Source organism: Alligator sinensis, unplaced genomic scaffold (assembly GCF_000455745.1).
Source record: "Alligator sinensis unplaced genomic scaffold, ASM45574v1 scaffold1347_1, whole genome shotgun sequence".
In the NCBI taxonomy this organism is placed as follows: Eukaryota; Metazoa; Chordata; order Crocodylia; family Alligatoridae; genus Alligator; species Alligator sinensis.
In genome coordinates this window covers 831,035-853,983 of record NW_005842566.1, presented here as the reverse complement: position 1 = coordinate 853,983, position 22,949 = coordinate 831,035, and the positions used below count along the sequence as shown (strand labels likewise).

The 22,949-nt window shown below is 41.0% G+C and overlaps 1 protein-coding gene across 1 annotated transcript in view; it reads right to left on the bottom strand.

Annotated features, from left to right (window-relative positions):
- Positions 1 to 3,620: 3,620 nt before the first annotated feature.
- Positions 3,621 to 22,949, bottom strand: part of SEMA3D (semaphorin 3D) — a 188,887-nt gene continuing 169,558 nt past the window's right edge. The window contains exons 17-19 of the mRNA XM_006032351.3: positions 22,559 to 22,698; positions 11,837 to 12,258; positions 3,621 to 5,675 (exon numbers count right to left, since the gene is read on the bottom strand). Of these exons, the coding sequence (XP_006032413.2) occupies positions 5,639 to 5,675; positions 11,837 to 12,258; positions 22,559 to 22,698 (599 nt within the window). The 3' untranslated portion in view covers positions 3,621 to 5,638. The remainder of the gene's footprint in view (positions 5,676 to 11,836; positions 12,259 to 22,558; positions 22,699 to 22,949) is intronic.

Here is a 22,949-nt window from a genome sequence, read left to right as displayed (position 1 = left end):
TATTCACCATATGCTGTTCATAAATTAAGCCTGACACCTGCCGATATAATAATATGCAGGCTTGTGATTGAAGTTATGTTGAGGACTGTGTGACTTTAACGTTCTTTTAAAGTTGTTTGTCAACCCGGGCCATAATATGGTTATATATAAATAACATTATCAAACAAATTTAAATGGTAACGTAGGCTTCAGGCATACATGGATACGTTCTTGACACCATTTTTCACAGCTTGAACTGTAAGTAATATAAATAAAGAGAAAATGTAGAAATAGAGGTACCATTTGGGAAACTAATGATTCTGGCAGCTAAATTTGTTACCTGAAAATAAAAATCTAAGTTTTTGCCAGTGACCAAAAAAGCTTGGATCGCCACTTGGCTTTACTGTTCAACATAGTTTTGCATATGAGTAGCTCCCAAAAATCTTTCAAAGGTACTTCTGGTCACAGAGGGCCAGATTTCACCTTCCCAATACTCACTTTAAGTAACAAGTGCAAAACTTAGCCAGAAGCCCAATTGATTTTGAAGGCCTTGGATGAGGAAGGAGGTACAGCTCTGAGTAGTAGACTGAAGTCAATTTAGAAAGAGGACCAATTTAACAAATGGCTCTGAGCATTTAGAGGAGCTCATTGCTTCTGCAGGAGACTCATAATTAAGAAGAAGTGGCACACCACATACTTCACTAATTGTCTCAGTGGTTGACCCTGTTAGACCTTCTCAGCTAAAATGAAATATTTCAGCTTAATTAGCTTGCTTTTCTTTGGACACATGTGAAATAGTGCTGCACTATCCTACTAGTATCCTAAATATGGGGTTACAGAAAGAAACATAAGGATTTCTTCCATCCCCCCTCCACTTTCTTCTCCTGTTAGCCATCCAGCATAGCATGGTAGGTAATTAATAATTGTGCCTGCCAGGCCCCAGGAGCTCAAACTCTTTTACCAGCCCCACACAAGGCCAAACACTGGTTATACTAAAAGTCAGTGGTGATATCCCCACTGACTTCCCTGGAACCAGCATTGATCTCACGCAGGGCTCGCATCATGCCCTCCCAGAACATGGCCACTTGTGGGAGAAGAACACAGCAGCTGTTTAACAGTGCACAGTAATACAGAACAACAGTTTAGACTAGGAAATGAAGAATACCATATCCAATTGCAACTGCAGGTGGATGTTAGGTAGGCAGAATGTTATTACCACAGTTGGAATTTGGCCTTGACTCGATCAGAAACTATCCTGGGAGCATTCGTGACCAGAGGTCAGAAGCATTGTGGTGTAATGGATACAGCATGGATCCAGGAAGCAGATACTCCTGACTGTGCCAGTGAGATGAAGTTTGGCCTTGACAATAACATGTCGACAGTATGTTAACAAAATCATAGCCCTTAAAGAACCTCGTGTGTGTGCTGGTGGATAGGAGGTGGGGCTGTGTGTGGGAGTCTGTTTTCCTGTTTAAACAAAAAGAAGATCACCTTCATAGGTATAGCAAAGGAGAGAGAGGAGAAAAATGGGGGGACAGTGGGGTGTCAGAGGGTGTGGGATTAGCACATAGTCAAACATAAAATAAATAAATAAATAAATAAACCCTATCAACCCCAGCACCCTAATGCTGAATAATTTTTGTATTTAATGCAGGCTGGCTCAAAATGAGCCAAACATCTGCCTGAACCAAGCCAGCTCCTAAGGCATGTGTGATTAAGCCGTACCAGGTTTGGTACCTATAGGTACATAAGTGAAGGATGTGGTTAGCGCCAGGTCTGGCCTCTTTTGGAACCACCAGGTTAGCATTTCGAAACTAGGCCAACAGGAGGAGGCTTTTGGCTTGGTCTTGGAGTGACTCTTGAATTCATGGGTGAGAATAGGCGTTTGCCATACCATGTCTAGGTTTAGGCTGGTTATTTAAGCTGGGGAGCAGGCAGGTCTGGGTAAACTGGTAGGTATGCAAGAGGGTGTTGGTGGGTCCTCAGAGATGTGGGCTGGTGAATTGGCTGGGAGGGGGGAAGGAGTGGCTTAAAGTAGTCTGATCGGGGTCAGTTGGGTAGAAATAGCAGAGCTCCAGGGCTGGGAAGAGCAGCTGGGTTTTCTTAGACAGAGGGTTATGCTGTGAATGCATACAGGCATTTACTAGTCCAGTTTAAGCCCTTCCTAGATCAAATTAACCCCTTCTAGATCTAAGTGTAACTCCTTAGGTAAACTAATGCAGATCAGGAAAATTAAGCTCTCTGGATGCCTGCAAGAGAGGGCATTTAGATGGGCCTTACCACGGTTAGGCCCATCTAAATGTAAGACCGCTACATGGCCCATGCCCCTGGATCTGTAGTGCGGTACTTTAACTATCCTGTGCTGACCTCCAGAGATGTTGCAGTAAGTGTAACTGAGCAGAGTTCCAGATATCAAGCTATTTCTGTCCCTGTCATTTGGAGTGCAAATTTACCTTCTGCTGGGCGAAATCTAGCATGGCGCATACAAGCATGGATGTCTGATGCCTCGAGTCAGGGGGAACACGTGCTTCCCCTGACATCAGTCAGCAACGGGGGGGGGGGGGAGAGAGGTGTCCCCTGGTGGCTGATCATGTGGCCGATTTCACTTACCATAAAAGTGGTCATGCTACTTCTGGAACTCCCACAGTCACTTCTGGAAGTGGTGCAGTCGCTTTTTCCAGTGGCCCCACTACCCAGCCGGTACTTACGGGGGGAGGAAGGGAGCACTGGTGCTCCTGCCTGCCCCCCTGCCTGCCAGCTAAATGGATCGTGGCCACAGAGGCGGTGCACTGACACTCATGGAGTACATGTGCACCTTTTATGCATTGCCCCTGCATACAAGACTAAATTCTACTGAAGCTTACTTTATGTCCTAAATAGAATTGTGAATTTCCCACCTGCAGAGGATGTGACCTGCTGATGTTCAAACTGAACTTAAAGAGAGGAGCACAGATTGCAGGATAAGAGTCTAGAGGGAGGCTGTGAGCAATGGCTGGAATGCTACTTGCACTTACAACTCGTCTGGAAATAGCTGTTTTCCTAATTTAGTGTTACCAACATGGTGTCTTCTCATGCATGCATTTTATGAAACAGGTGCAAGGGCTATCTTATTTGACTCCTAATCATGCCCTATTTGGAGCTTCAAGCAGCTTGTAAAACTTCTGTATGAAATGTGCATATGGATAAAACTTATGGATAGTCCTTAGACAAGAGGAACTTTAGATGAAGTTGGTGAAAAAAATGCTGAATAAGATCTAAAGAGTGATTGTTCTATAATCTTATCATTTCCTTAATGAGCCAAATACTTTTTCTTTGAAAGTCTATCCTAACTTACTATTACCCAGTAGCGGCCTTCGGGGAGGGCAAACTGGGGGACCACTTGGGGCCCCACACTTTAGGGGGCCCCAACATTTTGCAACAATTTTGGGGGGGACTGAAGCTATTGAAAACGTTGTTCTTTCTTCAACTTATGAATGTTTCATGGATAGGGCAAAGGGAAATTGAAAATGTCCAACTTGCTTATAGGTCATCAAAATTAAGCCTCTAAGGGGCCCCAAATGACACTTGTGCAGGGCCCCAACAACCCAAAGGCCACCCCTGTATTACTTGGTTTGTCAGGAAAACAGAAGTCAACATCCTTTCAGCTCTGTGTTTATTATAGTACAACCAACATATACATTTAACAGTTTCAGTTACCTTTGGAATACAAAAGTGGAAATTATTTAAAAAAAGCAGGTCTGGGAAACTCAGAGCTTACCATTAGGAACCTACCAAAATCATGGTGAAGGTGCACTTCAGTCCTTTTAATCTTGCTCACTTTTCTGTGCCCCCGTCCCCCCCACGATTGGCAGAGCCCTGCGGCTTGCTACTGATCAGTCAGGAGGCAAAAACTATGGTTTTAAATATGGAACAGTTTTGCCTGACATTGCTGAGTAGCCAAGGGCCCCAGCAGCCCTGCCAGTCCCTGATCAGCTGGGAGACAAAAACCGTGCCGTATTTCAAACCATGGTTTTTGCCTCCTGGCCAATCAGCAGTGGGACCTCCAAGGCCTCCACCAATCAGAGGCAGGAGGCTGCACAGTGAAACAAACAAGATTAAAGGAGCTGCTGCACAGCTCACTTCTGTCACAATTTTGGTAGGTCTCTCCTTATTATTGATCACTTTAGTCATGTTACACCATTAACTGTGGAGATTTACAAATAGACTCACGCCACCAACAGAGTTTTTCCTCATATCATTCTATAAATAGTTATCCTATAGAGGTGAAATTCATCCCCGTGCAATTGGCTTGCCCTATAAATTACTTGTGTCCTATGGGTACCTTATAAGATGGATATAAGTGGAACATAAGAAATGCAGAATTCTGCTGGATATGTGGAACAGAGGGTACTTTCACACCAAAGGAATACATTAACCTTACTAAGAGAATGTAAGGTATTATGCGGTCAGTCAGTTTGGTTTCAATTTTCCATTTAAAAGATTGTGAAGATTTTCTGAGCTGCTATTTCTTGCCAGGCAAAATATATCCTGAGCTGCTGATGCTGTTCTTGGAAGGGGCAGGAATCATCTTTATAGAACCGACTGAAAATATTATAGAGCAGTTTGGAGAAAATCTCTCTTTTGTTCTCTCTATCCAAAAATATAGGCTATTACAAAGTTAACACCTTGACAAGCAATCTTTAAACTGTCTAAAAAACTTGAAAGCATGGAAAGTCTCTAAAAAAGAATTTACAGAATCCTTGAAACGGGTTCAACCTTTTTAAAGCTATGTGCATTTTGAAAACAAATTCAAAGCAATTTTCACTTCAGCGCCATTGTCCTTCTGTGTGTGAATTTTCTTAGTGGTGGGAGGAAGGAAGGGAACAAGAATATTTTTAATTGAAATTCTCAAAAAACATTTTTGAAAAAACTCTTCTGACTGTCATGACCTATCAATATATTTAACACAACTCCCCCAACCCCACCTCAGACATGCATTTGAAGGGCCATTAGTAAGCATATTATATCATTAAGAATTTCCTTTGACCTTTATGACAAAATAGGGAAAATATTTTATTAAATTATTTTTTTTTGCCATCTCTAAACATCAGATTTTACAACTTTGGAGTCCAATTACACAACTTTAGACGATGCTTTGGAGTACAGTAAATACTAGTTTTGTAAATGGACCCTGACACTCAGCTTATAGACAAAACTGCTGAAGTCCCACGAGGCTCTGAAATCTCATTAAAGTCATTAAACCCATAACACTCTGCCCATAGTAGGCACAAGATGTACAAGTATCCAAGTCAAATTACCTGCCTAACCCTTCTTTTCCATGCACTAAATTCATCAATGTTGAGATTTCAAAAACCGGCTGGCCTCGGAGACATTTCTATTTAATAGCAAGAATAAAATGAACAGAACACAAAAAGCAGCCAAAGGCACTTATACATAATAAGACCACGGGAGCAGAATATGAAACGCCACCAAAACTGAGCCGTGTCTAGGCCTATTAAAAATAGCACGGTTGTCTATGAACAGACAGATGATTTTCTTGGCATTAACTGTTTGAAACTATTAACTAGCAGTCTACAGCAGTAATAAAAGTCACCTGGAACAGTTCTTCTGTTTCTTACATCACCTTGCGAATTTGTTATGATTATCATTTCACGTTGTTTTAAAGCACAGCAGACTTTGAATTTAAACTGGGAAATCTGTACACAATGAGAAGGGAAAGAAAGCTTTAAACACATTTCAAAATCTTATTATTGATGGAAATTTCACTTCCTGATCTCTGATTTATCTTTCCAGACATCCATCCTGAAGTATTTGTATGTCAGAACTGTAGGTAACTTGGTGGTAAATGTAAGTGCCTGAGAAACACCCCTTTCTGAGCTGAGAATATGGCAAGAGATGTTTTAGGGTATTTAGTTTCATATACTGAGCCATGGGCCAGATCATAAAATCTTCACCTTGTTTTTCACAGTCTTTTTTTCTCAGTATCAAAGGGTGTTTGACTGAGTAAGGATCAAGTGAACACTCAGGTAGGATCAGACATAGTGCTTTGAGATAATAGATTTAGATGGAAGCATGTAAAACCAAATCTGAAGGGATAAGGACCAATCCCGTCACTGTTATATTATATCCTATCGCTGTTCAAAAGAAGCATGATCAAGCCAGTTTGCTAACATGTGGATTATAAATTGCTCAAGCACTTGTTTAAATGTTCAGCACTGGAAAAACATAAATGGTGCAGTCACTATCGTACAAAGCCATGGAAGTAAAAAGCCAGGGTCACTTTTCAAAGCTTCAGAAATCTTTCCCATGGCATGTATAATTTTCTTCCCCTTCCTTTTGCTTTCTGAAATGAACTCATTTTATTAAGCTCAAAATCTGGATTGCAACCTCAAAGAATTCCCCACTTCAGCTAACCACAGAAGCCTAATTCAATGTAATGTTAGCAACACTATGGTAAAATATAATATTAGAGACCATATAATTTTTTATAAGATGTAACAATGTATTAGAGACACATGTGGGCTTAATTTTCTACTCATGCACATGTAATTCTATTGACCTCCATGTTGCTAAATCCCAATTTATGTTTGCATGAATGAGAACAGGATCAAGCCAATGGATCAATGCACAACTGCTTTCAACTTAGGCTGTGATTTGGAAGATCTTGCTTCTATTTTTTTCCCATTAGATCAGAATCCATTAGATCAAAGTTAGCAAGGATAAGCTAAATAATCATTAGTGCACTGACATGAGTCAGAGTTGGAGCTGGTTCTTGAATATTTTCAAATGTTATTAACTGATTGCAGTAACCTTGTGTTTTAAAAAAAAAATACCCTTTTTTGTATGAGTCTTTACAACACATCATACATATTGCACAAAGACCAGAAGAAAATCAGTTTCCACTAGCCACCTGTTGATTCCTGGATAAAGGACTAGGGGCATATCCGATTTTACTTATTTCATAAGGGTTTAGACTCTGGAGCTAATGCTGATCTCACAAGAATGTAAAACTAAAAACGTTATTAAGGTTTATTAGGTTACATCACTACAGCTTGGATGAGAATCAGGCCCAGGCTGTCTGTAGCATGTGTGCATATTAATGTGTGGTTAGAACATTTTTTGCAGCAATGGAACCAGCTTATCAGAATAAGTGTCACTATGTTATTTGTGTCTTCTGCTAATCCTGTTTTTTTTTTTAACTGACTTGAAAATTATTACAAGCTTCAAGACCCGGTTGGGTCTTTTAAAGGTTGCATCGGAATTCAGCATCCTAATCACTACCAACCGCACTGTATGCATTTGTCTGACAGGCTGCTCAGCCAAACTCCAGCAGACCAAGAAAGGGGCTTCTTTTTTTGAAAGTAGTTTTATATATTTGGAGGGAGGGGAGAAGATTTGCTTAGGGATTAGGTCTAAATTGGTTTTTTTTATTATTATTATTATTACAAGTCTCCACTAAGTGATCTGTCTAAACCTTTCCATTATTAGTGCAAGGATAACTTTTCCCCCTTTCAACCCAAATTTCAGTTAGCATTATTTTATTGAGCTCTTTAAGGAAGTTGGGTTCAGTTTCATTTTAACTACGAGCCTGTTGTGACTCATAGTACAGCTCAGCAGCACGACTGACCCCCAAATCCTCATTTTGAAATGTAAGCAGTTGCAGGTTTTGGCTTTTAAATTATACAGAACTTGATTTTTTTTTTCCATGGAAAAGTATGCTTTCCTGACCCGCTTTTCATGTTACAATTCCAGAGTTAGCTCATTTTGTTCTCCTTTGAACCCCCCTCTGGGACTGAAGGAGCTGCTGCTAACTTTGAATTGTGAAACACTGTCTAACGAAACCCCTTCTTACCTTCCTTAGTGGTCCCTGATCTGTCCAGTTCATTTACTGGTCTCCAGCGTCCCTGCACACGGATCATCTATATGAATGCAAAATACTGTGCTAGCTCAACAGGCAACTCTTATAAAACTGACTGAACCAAACATTTTTATCTGCACAATATTATTAAATGCCCCTCCCTAGGGAGAGGAGGGGGTGATTCCAATATAGCATAATGACTTGGAGGATATTGAATGTATTTCCCCAAGACAGAAGTGGCCTCATACCTCACTTAGGGCTCTGCTTTTCTGCCCCACCCAGGAGCGCTGAGATCATCCCTCTGAGAGGAAACCTACTGCAAGATGATTTGAAATAACATAAATCGAAGCTGAATTTAAGAATTTCAAAAGAAGTTTGAATAAAAAAAAATCAGCCCTTTAAGGCTCAGGTTCCTAAGGCTACAGCTTTTAGTCACATAAAAACTTATCTTGAAACCAGTAGAGAGTTCTGTGCGAGGACTGTAGACCATGAGAGTATTTAAACCCAAGCTAGTCCATTTGTCTTTTAAGGTGGAAAACTATATTGAACAACATTTTGTTAGTTTATTTATGGAGGCAGGCAAAACTTTTTTTTGTGATATCTTTTATTGGACCAATTGGAGAACCACTGGATAAGCTTTTGGGCATCTGAGGAATGACACCTGATGCCCAAAACTTCTCCAACACCTTTTCTAACTGTACAGTTGGTCCCATGAAAGATATCACTAAAACGTTTTGCCTTTTAACATGTCCTGGACCATCCTGACAGCAACAACACTCTTACCTATTTATGGCTAAATTCCATGTATATTACTTGGGGGAATTGGCCAACAGAAATCAAGGAATACTGTCTCCCTGCAGGTGGCAAACAAGATTTAACCTGTAAGCAGTACTTAAAATACTGCGTTCAATCCTATTCCCACCAATTTCAATGAGAATTAGGAGTAAGCCCCTTGTCAGTATATATAATCATGAGACAGGATGAACCACGTGAGGCAATCATCTTAGTTTAGTCCTGGCTTATTGCTTCATATTCACACAAGGGCTAAGGCTGAGAGATGGTACTCTGGGGAATGGTAGAATCCAACAAGGAATAAATCAGTGAGTTCTGCTTGGTGAAGGCAATCACCATACTATATTTTCAGAAGTCACAAAAAGATTTAGAGTATTTCATTTTTTCAGCGGTCATATTAAGACTTCTTGAGGGGCCTGATATTCATAAGGCAAATGCTCACTAAATCCTCAATAAGTAGTTCCAAGTGACCTTAACAATTTTAACGTGTGGTGTGATCATAGAGTCCTTGTCCTCCACATCCACTAGAGAGCACTAAAAGGCTGAACTAGGGAGACAGTAAGAAAAGTTCAGACAGCTGGATTACAACCCGAAGTATGGCTGTTTGTCTCTCTTGATTCCTCACACTACAAAAGGTACTCTAATCACTAGTCACTTTTAAAAACTCTGTACTTGCAAGTGACAGCAGGATCTGTATGTTTAAAGTTCTGTGTAAAGCAACCTACTACCTATCTTTTATAACATACAGCACTTAGTGCTTAACACTGTCGAACTATTGGGCACACATTCCCAGTGCTTCTTCTGAAAGAAACCCATCTAGGTTAGGGACAGACATTCACAAAGCCTGAGGCTGAGCCTGAGCTTCAATCTTTGCAGGTTAGTTTAACCTGGCTAGGCTGAACCAGTTTGTAACTGCACACACATCCCAGACATGCAGGCACATGCCTTCAGTGACTAAGGCTAGAAGCCAGGGGACACTAGAGCAGCCCTCCCTCCCTTCCACAGTGCTGAGCTGAGGGGGCATGGCCAGGTCCTGGCAGGTTGCTCTGATTAGGGAGCAGTTCTCCCCGCTTCTGACCAGTCAAGAAGGGAATTGATAACATGTTATCACCCCAACTCATTTATCACACCTAACTCAGTGTTTAGCAGCCCATTAAAAAAACAACAGAGGGACATTACCAGCTAACCAGTTTGACCCAAATCAGTTAAGTCTGATACTACTTTCAACCAGGTTCATCTCAAACCGGTTTCAGCCATTTTCAAACTGATTTATATGCACTAAACTTCTGTTCTGTTATAGGTTTAAACCAGTTTCTGATCATTTAAACCAGTTTTTGTGTTTAATGTGGGTCCCTAGCCCTAAAGAGAATTATATTTGGTATCCCTGGCTTTATATAATACATTTTTAAAAATCTGCTTTAGGTTTTTACAAGAAACTTGAGTAAGCTGAGGCTCCTTTCTGAAATGTGAAAAAAAATGCATCATTGTTTTTGTATCTTTCCACAGAAAGGAAATATACAATGACAAAACTTGTATCTACGCAATTATTGATCAGGGACTGAATGCACACACACGTTGGGTAGTGGATAGGTCTAATTTCTAGTATTCAGAACTAAAGTTTTCAGTTCCTTAATGAGTTGCACACCAATCACATGGGTTTCCCACAAACTTTGCTCTCAAGTCTTGTAGAATGCATGAGAAACAAGTAAAGTCTGTCTTTTTGGTATCCATCAGAGCTCTCTTCCATGTGAGGAAGTGGCTAATTTGTCATTTCACACTCAAAAAGGCGTGAAAGGGAAAACAGGGAAGTTTTGACAAAGTGGGGGAAGGCAGGTTGCAGAACTAGAGAAGAAACAGAAAAGCCTGAATTTGATCACGCTTCATCTGGTGTAAATCAGGAGTAAGTCCAATGAAGTCACACTGCTTAGAGTAAGGCTGCATATGTCTTTCCTATACAGAATGATGTAACCTATTAAACAGTAAAGCATAAATCTAGCAATACTTTCCCAATGGAGTTACTGTCAACAGAAATCTGCTTATTTTTGACTTGTGCTTCTATGTATTTACACATGGGTACTTTTTGTTTTTTATTTAATTATAATAAAAAGTATTTATTCCAACAATGCAACAATTTGACTCTGAAATACAAAAGACCTTTAAAACAGAAAAAAATAAAAAAAAAAGAATACACACATCTGAGGAATGTTTGCACTATCTCTGTCAAAAAATAGGTTTCCCTCATCGTCTTATGTTATCAAGTGTATTTTTGTCCTCTTCCTTTATTTTTTTTCTTTCATGAACTAACAGCATGAAAAGAAGCCAGCAAAAAGGTCAGAGTTATAGAGGTGAGTGGAGACAATCTGGGTAAAGTGTTCAAAGAGACAAAAAAAGGTGAAGGCAGAAATCCAATTATTTGTTAATCGGATTTGTGCACACATCTCCCACGCACCGTTTAGGACATTTACTCTCGAGTATCTTGCTGGCAGTTTCAATTTGAATCAACATTTCATTTCAGCAGATGTACTGCAAACTGGTGGCTACTTAAACCCTAATGAATAATGCTCTGTATTTCCTCCTCTTAAACTATGATCAGGCTTTTCTTTTTCTCTTCTTGGCACAAACACAAGTTACTCCTAAGCCAATACTTAATTGATTTTTTTCACATCGCCTTTCTGTGCTAGCAACCCCCACCCACATGCCTAGTTATGAGCCCAAGGGTCAAGTTAGTGTTGTTTTGCAGATCTGTCACATGTTTATATATCACCTTTCATCTATAAAGATGCCAAAACACTTCTACAAATACATCTGCCCACCCCTGAAATGTAGCCACTTCTGGAGTGGAATGTAGCAGCCAATTAATAACAGCCAGTAATACAAACGCTAAATCCCATGGAAAAATTATGTTAGTGAAACTATGAAACACCCACATGAAATCTCGCATATTGGCCTCTCACCCTCCAAGTACCACCTAAAAGTCCAAAACTTTTATTTTAAAAAAAATATTGCCTAGGATGCGGTACTCAAATCAGAAACATCTCATTTGATATTGTATTCCACAGTACAGCCTTATACAGATTAATAATGACTGTGCATTATATGATCTCGGTGAGAAGCAATATTAATTACAAGGAAGGATGCAACCCCCCCCCCCAACACAATATTTTCACATGTAAAATGTTCTGTCTTTAAATAGAATATCCAAATTACGTGGCTGTAGGGCCTGCATGTCGGCTGGCAGTTTCATGGTGCCTTCGATTTCGCTTTTTCTTCATCTCCTGCACGTGCTTCCATTTGGCCCCGCCTTTGTTTCGCTGCCGCCGCTTCTCCCGGTGCCACATCTGTTCACAATACTCATCCAGGCTGAAGCTGGGGCTGCTGACAAGCTGAATGTAATCCTTGTACCTCAGCCGGGACTCAGTTAGTAAATCCCTCACCCGTCCTTCCTCGTCCTCCGTTTTCTGCGTGCTTTCCATTTGCCCGTTTTCTATGACATTCAAGTTCAACTTCACAATGGTGTGGATGAATGTGTGCTCCTGGGCTTTGCAGTAATAGGCTCCAGCATCCTTTTTCTGCAAGCTGCGGATCAGCAGGCCATGTTCCGTTTTGATCACCCTCTCGTCCGCCTTCAGCTGTGTGGTCAGACAAAGCAAACACAGTATGTAAAAATTATAGGGAAAATACAATTTGAGTGAGAAGCAGAAATGCAGGAGGGGATGTCTGAGTTAAGGGACTGTCCCTTCCTGTCTTGAGCATCAGTATAACACAGCACGCGGCTTTCTGAATTTTGGAGTTCTGCTCTTCAAGGGATGGTTACAGTGTCTGTAATGCTTCAGCATGAGTAAGTAAAAATTACGTCCTGGACAATTTTTTTACAATATTAAGTAAGTAAAAACAATAGGAAGATTCTTTAATTAAGCAGAGATTATTTAGCTGGACAAATCTCTGGCCAGGGACCAGCTTTGTTCCTGTATTACTATCACACCTAGCATATATGTTTCCTGGTCCATGATGGGGCTTCTAGCCTTTACCACAAAATAAATAAGTAGCAGTCAGTGAAGCTAATCATCACAATTCTGATCTGACACTGGTTTTGCAGATGGGGCTCCACTAATTTCAGTGGAGTTACTTCTGATCACATCATTTGTCAGTGAGAAACAGGTCCGAGGAGATCAGAGAGATAAAATCTAATGTCATTATTTAAGGGTCCTGTTACAGTTCAGGATCTATGAAAGCGAGCATTGAAAAAGACACAATGTTTTTTGAAGTGGAGGCTGAATATCTCTGCCATCTGTGCCCCACCACAGCAACATTTGCAGGATTGTATTTTAGAAGGTAAAGATCTGCTACGTAGAATAATCAGATGCTAATCTGGAGTGCTACATCACTATACCCGGGTACCTGAGACAACGCAGGCCTCCAAGATGCCAGCTACTTTGCACACTGGAGTGTGATTCAGAACATTAATTGATCATCATGAAGGATGATGGTCTAGTAATAGTTAATGATGAAGCCCAGTTAATTTAATATATTTACAGATGGGAAAATATGGAGGGTAAGTGATTTGCCCTGGGCCACACCAAAGACTCGATGGCACAGTCAGGAATTGGAATCAGAGCCCTGATCCCCAATTCTGCACTAACTCTATAGTCCAACTAACATATATTTTAATGATATAACAATTAACATACAACATAAATACTAACAGAGCTAACTGCCCCTCTCTATACTCCAAGGCACACTGAAGTGCCGATATTGCAATGGAAAGTTGTCACCTCACACTGTGCTGTGTTTTACTGCCGCACAGAGGCTGCAGCAAAGAACGGCAGCAAAGGGACTAGAGTTCAGCTTGATTAACCCATAATGCAGCAGGCACTCAAAGCACATCTTCAGCACCACTGGTAGCATTGTTATAACACAAGGAGCCCATTTAATCCAGCACCGAGGGCTTGACTTAAAAAAAAAAAGAGAGAGAGAGAGAGAGACAATCTGAAAACCATCCCAGACTACACATCTGTCCCTCCAGCAAACTTCAGAAGATGAAGATCAGGAAGGCATAAAGATGGCTAAATTAGATTTTTTTTCACCATGGGTAGCCTCCATGCTGATTCTTTATGTGAAAAATGTGTGCAACTCCCCTCACCACAGAATTTACACACACACACAAACATACACTATATACCAGTGTGTGGATGTATACACATATGCATCTATATGCATACACATACATACACACACACACACACACACACACACACACACACACATATATATATATATATATATATATGTGTGTGTGTGTGTGTGTGTGTATATATATGTATATATGTATGTATATGTGTATACATACACACACACACATACATGCATATATATACACATATCTTTCCCCATGATACTAAAATACCAGTGCCTCATCATGGGTTTGTGAGGATTAATTAATAATTAATTTGGTAAATCACTTTCACATCACCATAAACATATTTTTGGCCAGCCTTAGAACCATAGAAAATGAGGGCTGAAAGGGACCTCAGGAGGTCATTTAGTCCAACCCCTTGCTCCTGACTGCCTGTGCTTGCGTGGGTAGCTAACATACCAGAGAGGCCCATCAGTCTGTGTACCACTATGGATGTAATAGCATCAGAGACTACAGATCAGCTCAGAAAGATGGTGTGGATTAGTAATGAGGAGGGCTATGGGAGTCATGGCATATCAGTAGGCTCTGTTTGGTTCTCCTACTCATTCACGAAGTAACTTTGGACAAGTCAGATCTCTTTAGTTTCCTTACTTGTAAATTGGGAATAATAACAACCGGCAGCGCTAGGGTGAAGTCAGGTCTATATTTTGCCACTCCGAAGTATATAAACACGAAGTAGCTGTTTGCTGTCTTGGGATTGTCAGAGCACAGCATGCTTCCATCGTACTCCAATGCTGGAGACTGGCAGAGGGCCAGGCACACTGCACCTCCTACACTATTCACATTTCCAGCTGGCTGTTCATGCTGGCTATGCCTGTCCGAAGATGCCACAGTGGGGCTCAGCTCATTGTCGAGTAAAAGAAGGAGCAGCATTGTGGAGGGCCTTGAGCAATCTAGAATTAGGAAATACCTGCTGAGTCACTGAGTCCATCACACCACTAATTATTACTTATTTACTAGTTGCACCGTAGCAATCCCACTCATTTGGACTGTGTCTAGTTTTAATATGCTAGACAATGGGGCTCCAATGGTTCTTCTTGAGACGTTATATATACCCCAAACTGACACACCCCCTCATCTGGCAGTGTCCCTTGATCCCAACCCACCAGTATTTCTATTTTTAATGAACAGGATTCTTATTGAACATCCTGTGTAAATCATGATTATTGATTTACAGTGACTGTCACCTCCTACTTTTCGTGGCTTCATTGTTCATTCTTTTCTTATCGTCTGACAGGATGAAATTATGGCTCTGATTTAACACATATTGAGCAACACTTCATTACTGTTTTCCCCCATACCTCTCTCTCCCCTCCCCACCTCCTTTCTCTTTTTTGGTATCCTGTTTATGTTGTTTTACCTAGAGGTTCAGAGCTCTTCCTGTCTTTCCTCTCTATTTCCCCCCCACAGGATTCTGGAGTTTCATAAACACCTGGCATTTCATTATTTTGGTAATAGATCTTTAACCTTTCCCTTGAATACTTAATTTGTTCACTGGTTCTTGACCTGCAGACATAGAACTTGTTTTAATTAAAACATGAGTTTAGTGAAAAGTCTAGTTAAGTAGGAGACACCATTTTATTCTTGTTAAATGTGGCTTCATTTTTTGTTGAATTTTAATCAATAGCTCTGATGGCCTATTAATCGTAGATCCATATTTTTAGCACTTCAGCAGCACAGAGGCCCCAATTCACAAGCAATTATTTCAAGTTAAACTTAAATTGTTTCTTTGAACTCAAGACAAAATTATGAGCCACAGAAATTAAGCATTTGATAAATGTTTGTCCAGTTATGTTTTCTGATAACATGCACTGCTTTGATTCAGTTTACAAACAGCATATACATTGCAACCTTCACCTTCTCCGTGAAGTGGAAGTCATTTGAAAATATTGTATGTATTCTTTCAGCAATTTTTTTAATGATTTTTGATCCTTGGCTGAAGCACTGCAAAAAATTGCTTTGCCAAAGATGCAATGAATAAATGGTGCGGTGCACTTGAGATACAAAGGGTCTTTGGAAAAGAAAGAAGATGTCCCTTTATGTTAATAACCTGATTTTGACAGCTGGAATTGAGCGATGGGGAAAAAATAGGCATAAGATGGAAAATAACCATAGATTTGAAAGTGCCATCAGGTTAGGTCAGTGCCTTTTGTCCTTTGTTAATGATGTGTTTAGATAGCTCCCTCATTACAAATAATTCACATGTCAACTCTTTCACAGTTAAAACATTGCACCTGTCTCTGAGAAGAAAGTGGCTTCAAAGCCTGCCTTCCCTCATTAATCAACATATGAGAAAGCACTAGTGGTAAAGCTAGGCTTGACCATGTGTTAGAGCACAACCTCCAAATAAAAGCAGACTGGAAAAAGAGAAAACAAGGACCATTTTGTGAGAATTCCTATTGGTTTTCGTTATCAAGTGTGTTCATCAATATCCAATTGAAAATGAAGATTGTTTTTAATTACATGCTATTTCACTACGGTTACACTGGAAAATGAGTCTGAGTAACTAAAAAAGTTGATATCCCCCTTTTTTTTTTAACAGCCTATTTCTGAATGTATTAAAATGCTAAAGTAAAAACTGGAGGAAATGTTGGGAACATAATGACATTCTGGAGAGACATGAGTCTCACAGTACAGTGAAGGAGAACCTAACTTCCCATTAGAAGGCTAATTTTAAATCCTCGGCACAACCTTATTCAGCTCAGAACAATCTTTCTGTGTGCTATAATCTAGATATATATTCTAGGAGATTTTCTTTTTAGGAAATAATGATTGTCCTAATTTTAAAAATAATAATCTCATTCAAAGACTTCAAGGAAATGGGTTTTTTTTAAAGCTGGGGGAAAAAAAAGTCCAGTAAGTAGCGTAATGAAAGAATAATTTGGCATTGTGCTGAAAAGGTTAAAATTTATAAGCAGTAAGATAACATCAAGTTTCCCCAAGAGAGCACAACAGGCCACTAATTTATGAATATATGGTGGAAAGCAAATTGGCTGCATCTTCAATTGAGTTCAAAGAAAAGTGGCTTGATGGCTACCTGACTTTTCATTCCATCCAGGAAGAGCACACCCAACTGCTGAAACCTCCTTAGCCTGACGAAGGGTTTTTGAACCCGAAAGCTTGCTTAATAACTATTCTCCAACTATTCGGGTTGGTCTAATAAAAGATACCAAATTCACCCACGGAACCTTGTCTGCCTCTTGATGGCTACCTGATATTACAATTAATTCATCTGTGCTGTGCAATGTCTGCTTCAGCCTGGCCCATGGTTTCCACTTCTTATTGTCACTGGGTCCTTTATATCAAAAACTCATCTTGGGACTTCCCTTCTTAAATCACTAGATCTTAGACATGATAGAGTTTTATTAAACCTGCCCTCCATAAGGCATATGGAGTACATTCTCAAGGGGGGCATAAGCTTCATGTTGCAATGCCTAAAACTTGGGCGCTTTGTCACTGGATAAATTCACAGCACAATGGTAGGTACCTGGCTCGCTACAGCCATGGTAAAATTAAGCACCTAACAATGATTTTTACAAAATCCAGCCTGTTGACTGAGAGATGCTTAAGCTAGCCAAGCAGAAATCCTGAAGAGACTGCTGCACCCCTAACCCTCTTTCAGAATGGGGGGGGGTGGGTGGAAATATGTCATTGGGAATCACAATCATGAACCCTCTCCTGGAGTTAGGTGCTTAAGCCAAGCAAAAAAGAGTCGAGAATATGCCTTCCCATATACCTTAGGAGCTAGAGTCCTCCCTTGGGATGTGGGAAACCCAGTTTAAATACCTTCTTGGGCTTGAAGGGCTTGAATCTGCATCTTGTACTTTTCAAGGGAGCGTCCTACCCTCCGGGCTGTTGGATATTTTAGGGTAAGCTCTCTCAGTGGCTCCTTTTGAAACTGTTACACTTCCCATAAATAGTAAATATTTATTGAGACTGGAAACCAGTGTACATCCCAGGGAACTCCCCTAATTAGTGGGATACAGAGCCAATCTCTAGCTTCCTTCCCCCTCCCTTATCCAAGGCTTAGGTGTTTTTGCCTAGTGGCAAAAATTTAGGCAGCCCAAGGACTTCACCGTTGGAAGTTGCAACACTGAGAAAAATTACATGTTTTCAGGGTTAGGCAGAGATTTTGAGGATTTTAATTTTAAATGTAGATGTATAACATGGCAGGTCGCTCCCTGAGTATGCCTTGTGGATCTAGCACGTGATCATAACCAAATGTACTGCTTAAATTACATTTCCTTCTCACTCTGCTCTCATTTGACTCTTAGGCTATTCCATCAGGCATCCCTACAAAAAGGTCTTGTCCAGAAACTTGCAACCAAAGAAAATAGGTTCTTTCTACACAAAAAAGTATCAGCCCAGCAAACCAATGGAAACCTATGCCTCACTCACTAACCCACTACCAAAAATGTCAGTGACATTACTGTATTATTTAAAGTCCACTCCTTCAATTCTGACCAAATGGACCATGGGGAAAAAATATGCCTCCTTATCTCTGACATGGTGACTGGTTAAATATTGGGTATTCCAGCAGGGTTCAGCACCTGTACCCTGATGAAGACCCTGTAATGTGCCCTAGCTATTAAGTAAGTTTACTTTCATTCCTAACACTGTGTTCATGGAAGAAGAAAAGGAAGAGTTAAAGCACGATCAATGTATACTCTGTCATTTCAGAACATATGGCTTGCTATGTTCCCTGGAAGGGCACATGACAGATCGGCAAACCGATGGTCAAAGGAGACTGTGGGTCAGGGCCAGCCTGAAGCAGGAGGTCTAATACTTCTGAAAGTCATAGGGAGCCAATGCTAATGGCTTTGTAGGGAACCCTGGGTGTGCTTTTTCCGGTCTTGACACTTATTATGTACATAACATAACACATTGGAATTTAAAAAGAAATAAACATCTGAGCCAAAGCTGCAGGAAACGACAGCGCGTTAAGCTTTACGGACAAATGACGTACATGCTTTTTTCTTTATTAATTCAATTCATAGAAAAGCTCTCCCACAAGTAGGTGACTAGCTTCCAAATATGGGAATAAACATGCTCAATTACGTGAGCAAGACAAAATACAAAGGCACTAGATAACTGACTCATGACCTTAAAACAGCTCCGTACTGCAGGGAAACATATTCCCAGTACCGGCAGAATGACCTGGTGACAGCTCCTCTCCCCCAGGAGATCCTGTCCCCCTCCCACAGGCTGTTCTGACTGGAAGTAGGACTCCGAACCATGACCTTAAAGGTGAAATGCAGGAGACATCCTGCTGGGCCTAATGCTTCCCATCTAGTCTGGATTTTGCCCTTTCCCTCCCCTCAGGAAACTGTATTGCATGTCACGGACAATGCGTAACCCTCTATTTGTACAAGGAGGATCTGCTGAAACATAACCGCTACAGCACTGGAACTAAAAGTCCATAACTTAAGTTCCAGGTGCACTGAGTCATTTGCAAAGCCTGGTATCGTCATCACAATAAGTTATACCTTTAAGGCATGGACTAAAATAATGGTCAGTGTTATCTGAGGAATCTGATGCAGGAAAAAGAGAAAAATGTATAATTGTAATGGAAAAAAATTGTGGTAAGGGATTGGTTAAGCAAAGATCAAACTACATGTTAAATATGACTACTCAATCTCTCTTATATGTGGTATTTCAGACAAACTAAAGGACGTTGAAAAAAACTCATTTAAATATTTGGGTTTTCTATAGAGGCCTCTGTTTTGTATAATACTACATAAAATATACAATAAATATATGCACGTGATATATATTGCATTAGGTTGGAGATTAGGAGGAACCTTCTGACTATGAGGGTGGTCAAACATTGGAACAGGCTACCTAGACAAACTGGAATCTCCATCCTTGGAAGTTGTCCAAAACATATTAAACATACATTTGGCTAGGATGATTTAGTCAGGGATGCTCCTGTCCTCAGCAGGGGCCTGGACTACATGAGGTCCCTTCCAGCCCTACTTTCCTATAACCCTCTTGTGTATCTGGATGTATGTATATATAATAGTAGTTAACAAGGTGGAAGGCAACTTTTCAAATGTAGGTGAAGGCGTAAGGGCAGGTTGGTGCCTGGAGCAGCAGCAGCTTCTGGGTGCCAGTCCTGGCAATGTGGCCAGCTGGCAGGAACAGCAGCTGTTACTTTTCTTCCCCTCACTCCCGCCAAGTTGTTACCCAGGGCTGCTATTGAACATGGTCATCTAGGGATCCCATAAATAAAGAAATAAATAAGAAATGGCCAGATGTGCCAAATATTGTATTTCCTTTCAAGAACATTGGTTAGGGGTATAGTTGTGAAAGATTTTTTTTTTCTAATGATTCTGGCTCACCTTCGCCTCCATTTAAATTTTCAATATAGGAAAACTTAGTCATCTGCTTAAATCCCTTTGAAAGGATAGTACTTAAGCACATGGTTAAAGTTAAGTACCTGCTCAACAGTTTGCATGTACTGAAATGACTAGCATATATTGAAGCGTGTTCCTGAAGTGCTCCCTGTAAAGCATCCAGTCTGTGGTATTGGAGAGTTGAACAAGCAGGGCAAGAATTACCAAGTGTGCTGTGGTGATGCACACAGATCTTCAATGGTCTGTATAAACCACAGAGCATTCAACATGGGCACTTTGGGATCATTCTCCAGAGATTTCAGCAAGCTTGCAGACCAGAATACCACAATCATTTTCAAGTATTTGATAATAAGGGATATCAAAGATGGTGTTTTAAACCAGCAGGCATTTGTCTATGGCATGAAGCCTGAGGAGTGGAAAGTGCTAGATCTAGAATTACTCCAATTAAACTCTAATTCATTCTCAGTGGTGAACTCCACTGCACTAAAATAATACTGGAATAAACAGAGGTGGGTACAAGAAAAGTACCCCATCCCAGGCTAGATCCTGAGCCACTTGCATAGAAAAACAGGTTTTCTGGCTCCCGTAATGATCTTTAATGATCAGATGAGCTGATCCTTTTCCCTTCCCTTTCCCTGCCACTGCAATTCTGATCGCTACAGAGGCTGGATATAAAGGCTGGAAAAGGGAAATCACTTTTTAAAGAGGAAAGCTGTGAAGACTCCTAATGTCTGAAACTCATTCCAACCCCATCTAAATGAACCCAATCTGTTGACTTTCAGGGCAAAAGGTATGCATGCACGAGCACATAACACACCCCTTTCCTTCTTTTTATTTGCTGTCAAAGGATTCTTTTTGAGTCCTCTCAACTTAAAGAATTGAAGGTAGAAACGTGAGCCTTTTGGACTAGTTTCAGACTGGGGACCATACTCCCACAGGAGCTAAACACCACTGCGAACCTCATCACCATCACACTAACCACAACTTGCACTGCTTTGACCTGCCTTCTCTAATGCACACTGAGCAGCATGGCCATAAGAAACCCTTCCCCCTGCCCCCCCAACCCCAGTTTCAATGCAAAATCCTTCCCCTATCACATGCAATTCCCCACATGCAATTTCTCTTCCCTGGTGAGAGGTGGAGAGAAAGAACAAACTATGAATGCTGGAGGTACCGTATTTACTCAAATTTAAGATGACCCTGAATATAAGACAACCCCCCAATAATTAGATTCTGTACTTGGAAAATGTATAAATTTGTTACAATTTTCCATGTATAGACTCTAATTATCCAGGGGCCATCTTTAATCCATCCCCCCACCGCTGCAGTGGGGCAGGGAATGGGGGCAGCAGGTGGTGTGGGGAAGTCAAGTAGCTTGAGCCCTGCTTGGGCCTAGCCCCCTGCCATTTCTGCTCCCTGTCTGCCCCCCTGCAGGCTCAGGTCCCCCCTTCCTCCTCTGCTCCTCTTCCTGTCTCTCCCCCCAGGCTCTGCTCCCCCATGCCTTTGCTTGCCTTTCCCTCCCCCAGCCTCTGCCCCGCTTCCCACCATTATTTCTTTTCTCAATGCCAGCAGGTCCCACCCCTGTTCTAGCCTGCGGCACTGAACACAGCCCCAGCCCTGCCCCTGTAGCAGCCATGCGCTGCATGCCACTGCTACAGGCTGGGCTCAGTGCCCCAGGCTACAGCATGCATGGAGCTTGCCGGCATGGAGCAAAGGTAAGGGGAAGGGGAAGATGGTGGGGAAGAGGCTGCAGAGGGGAGATGGACGTAGAGGAAGGCAAGGCAGCAGCTCTGGCCCTGACCTTGACCCTGGGTAGGGGCTGGAGCCTGCCCTTCCCCTTCCCCTGCACCCTCATAGGCAATTCTAAGATGAGGGGCTTCCCCCCAAATTAAATGGAAGAACCTTGTCTTAGAATCAATGAAATTTAGTAAGTCAAAATGTTTAACATGCTACTGGAAGGTCCTCAAATGCCTCCAATTCTAGGGTGAACAGAAGATCGGGAAAAAAAATAAACCCAGAAGATTCTCAATATGGTTTTTGCTGTTGAGTTGTTCCATGAGTTAAGTTTTGAGCAAAAGGGTGTTACCAGAGAAGTCTGGCTTAAAAAAAAAGGTCTCCCCAGGAGTAGTTTTAGAGCACTCCTCTTTAATGGAATAAGTATATAAATCAAAATAAAATAAAATAAATCTGCCTGTGGCAGACTGTAAATGGCCTCTCTCTTCCCCTCTCCATGGCCCAAATGGTGATACCAGAATGCTATGTGATACCTAAGTTGAGGCAAGGAAAAGTAAAAACATCTACTAATCCCAATAACTCCTGCCGTTGAATACTAGGCTGAATTCTCCATAGAGGAAACTTGCCTTGATGACTATAACTTACCTCTTCTCGATGTTCTTCTCCAGAGCGTTGAATATACCACCTAATAGAGGCTTGCTGGGACTTAGGAATACATTCCAGAAAAGTTGAATTAAATTCAATGCCAAAAATCACCTTTTCATCAGCAGTTTCATGACTAATGCCTGGAAAGCAAACATGGTACAGAAGATTAACCCTGACCTGATTTTTAAAGCAATGGGAAAATAGACTGATTCAGAACAGATGCTATAGGAGCAACTGAATTATAAAAAAAAGCAAAAGGAAACTTAACTTTTAGCTTAAAATATAACTGCTAGGATTTAGAGATGGCTGCTAACTTTTCTCCTGTGCAACTGGCTTTTAGAGGCGGTCATAAAACCTGCCTCACTGACTTGTTCAATTTTACACAAACACT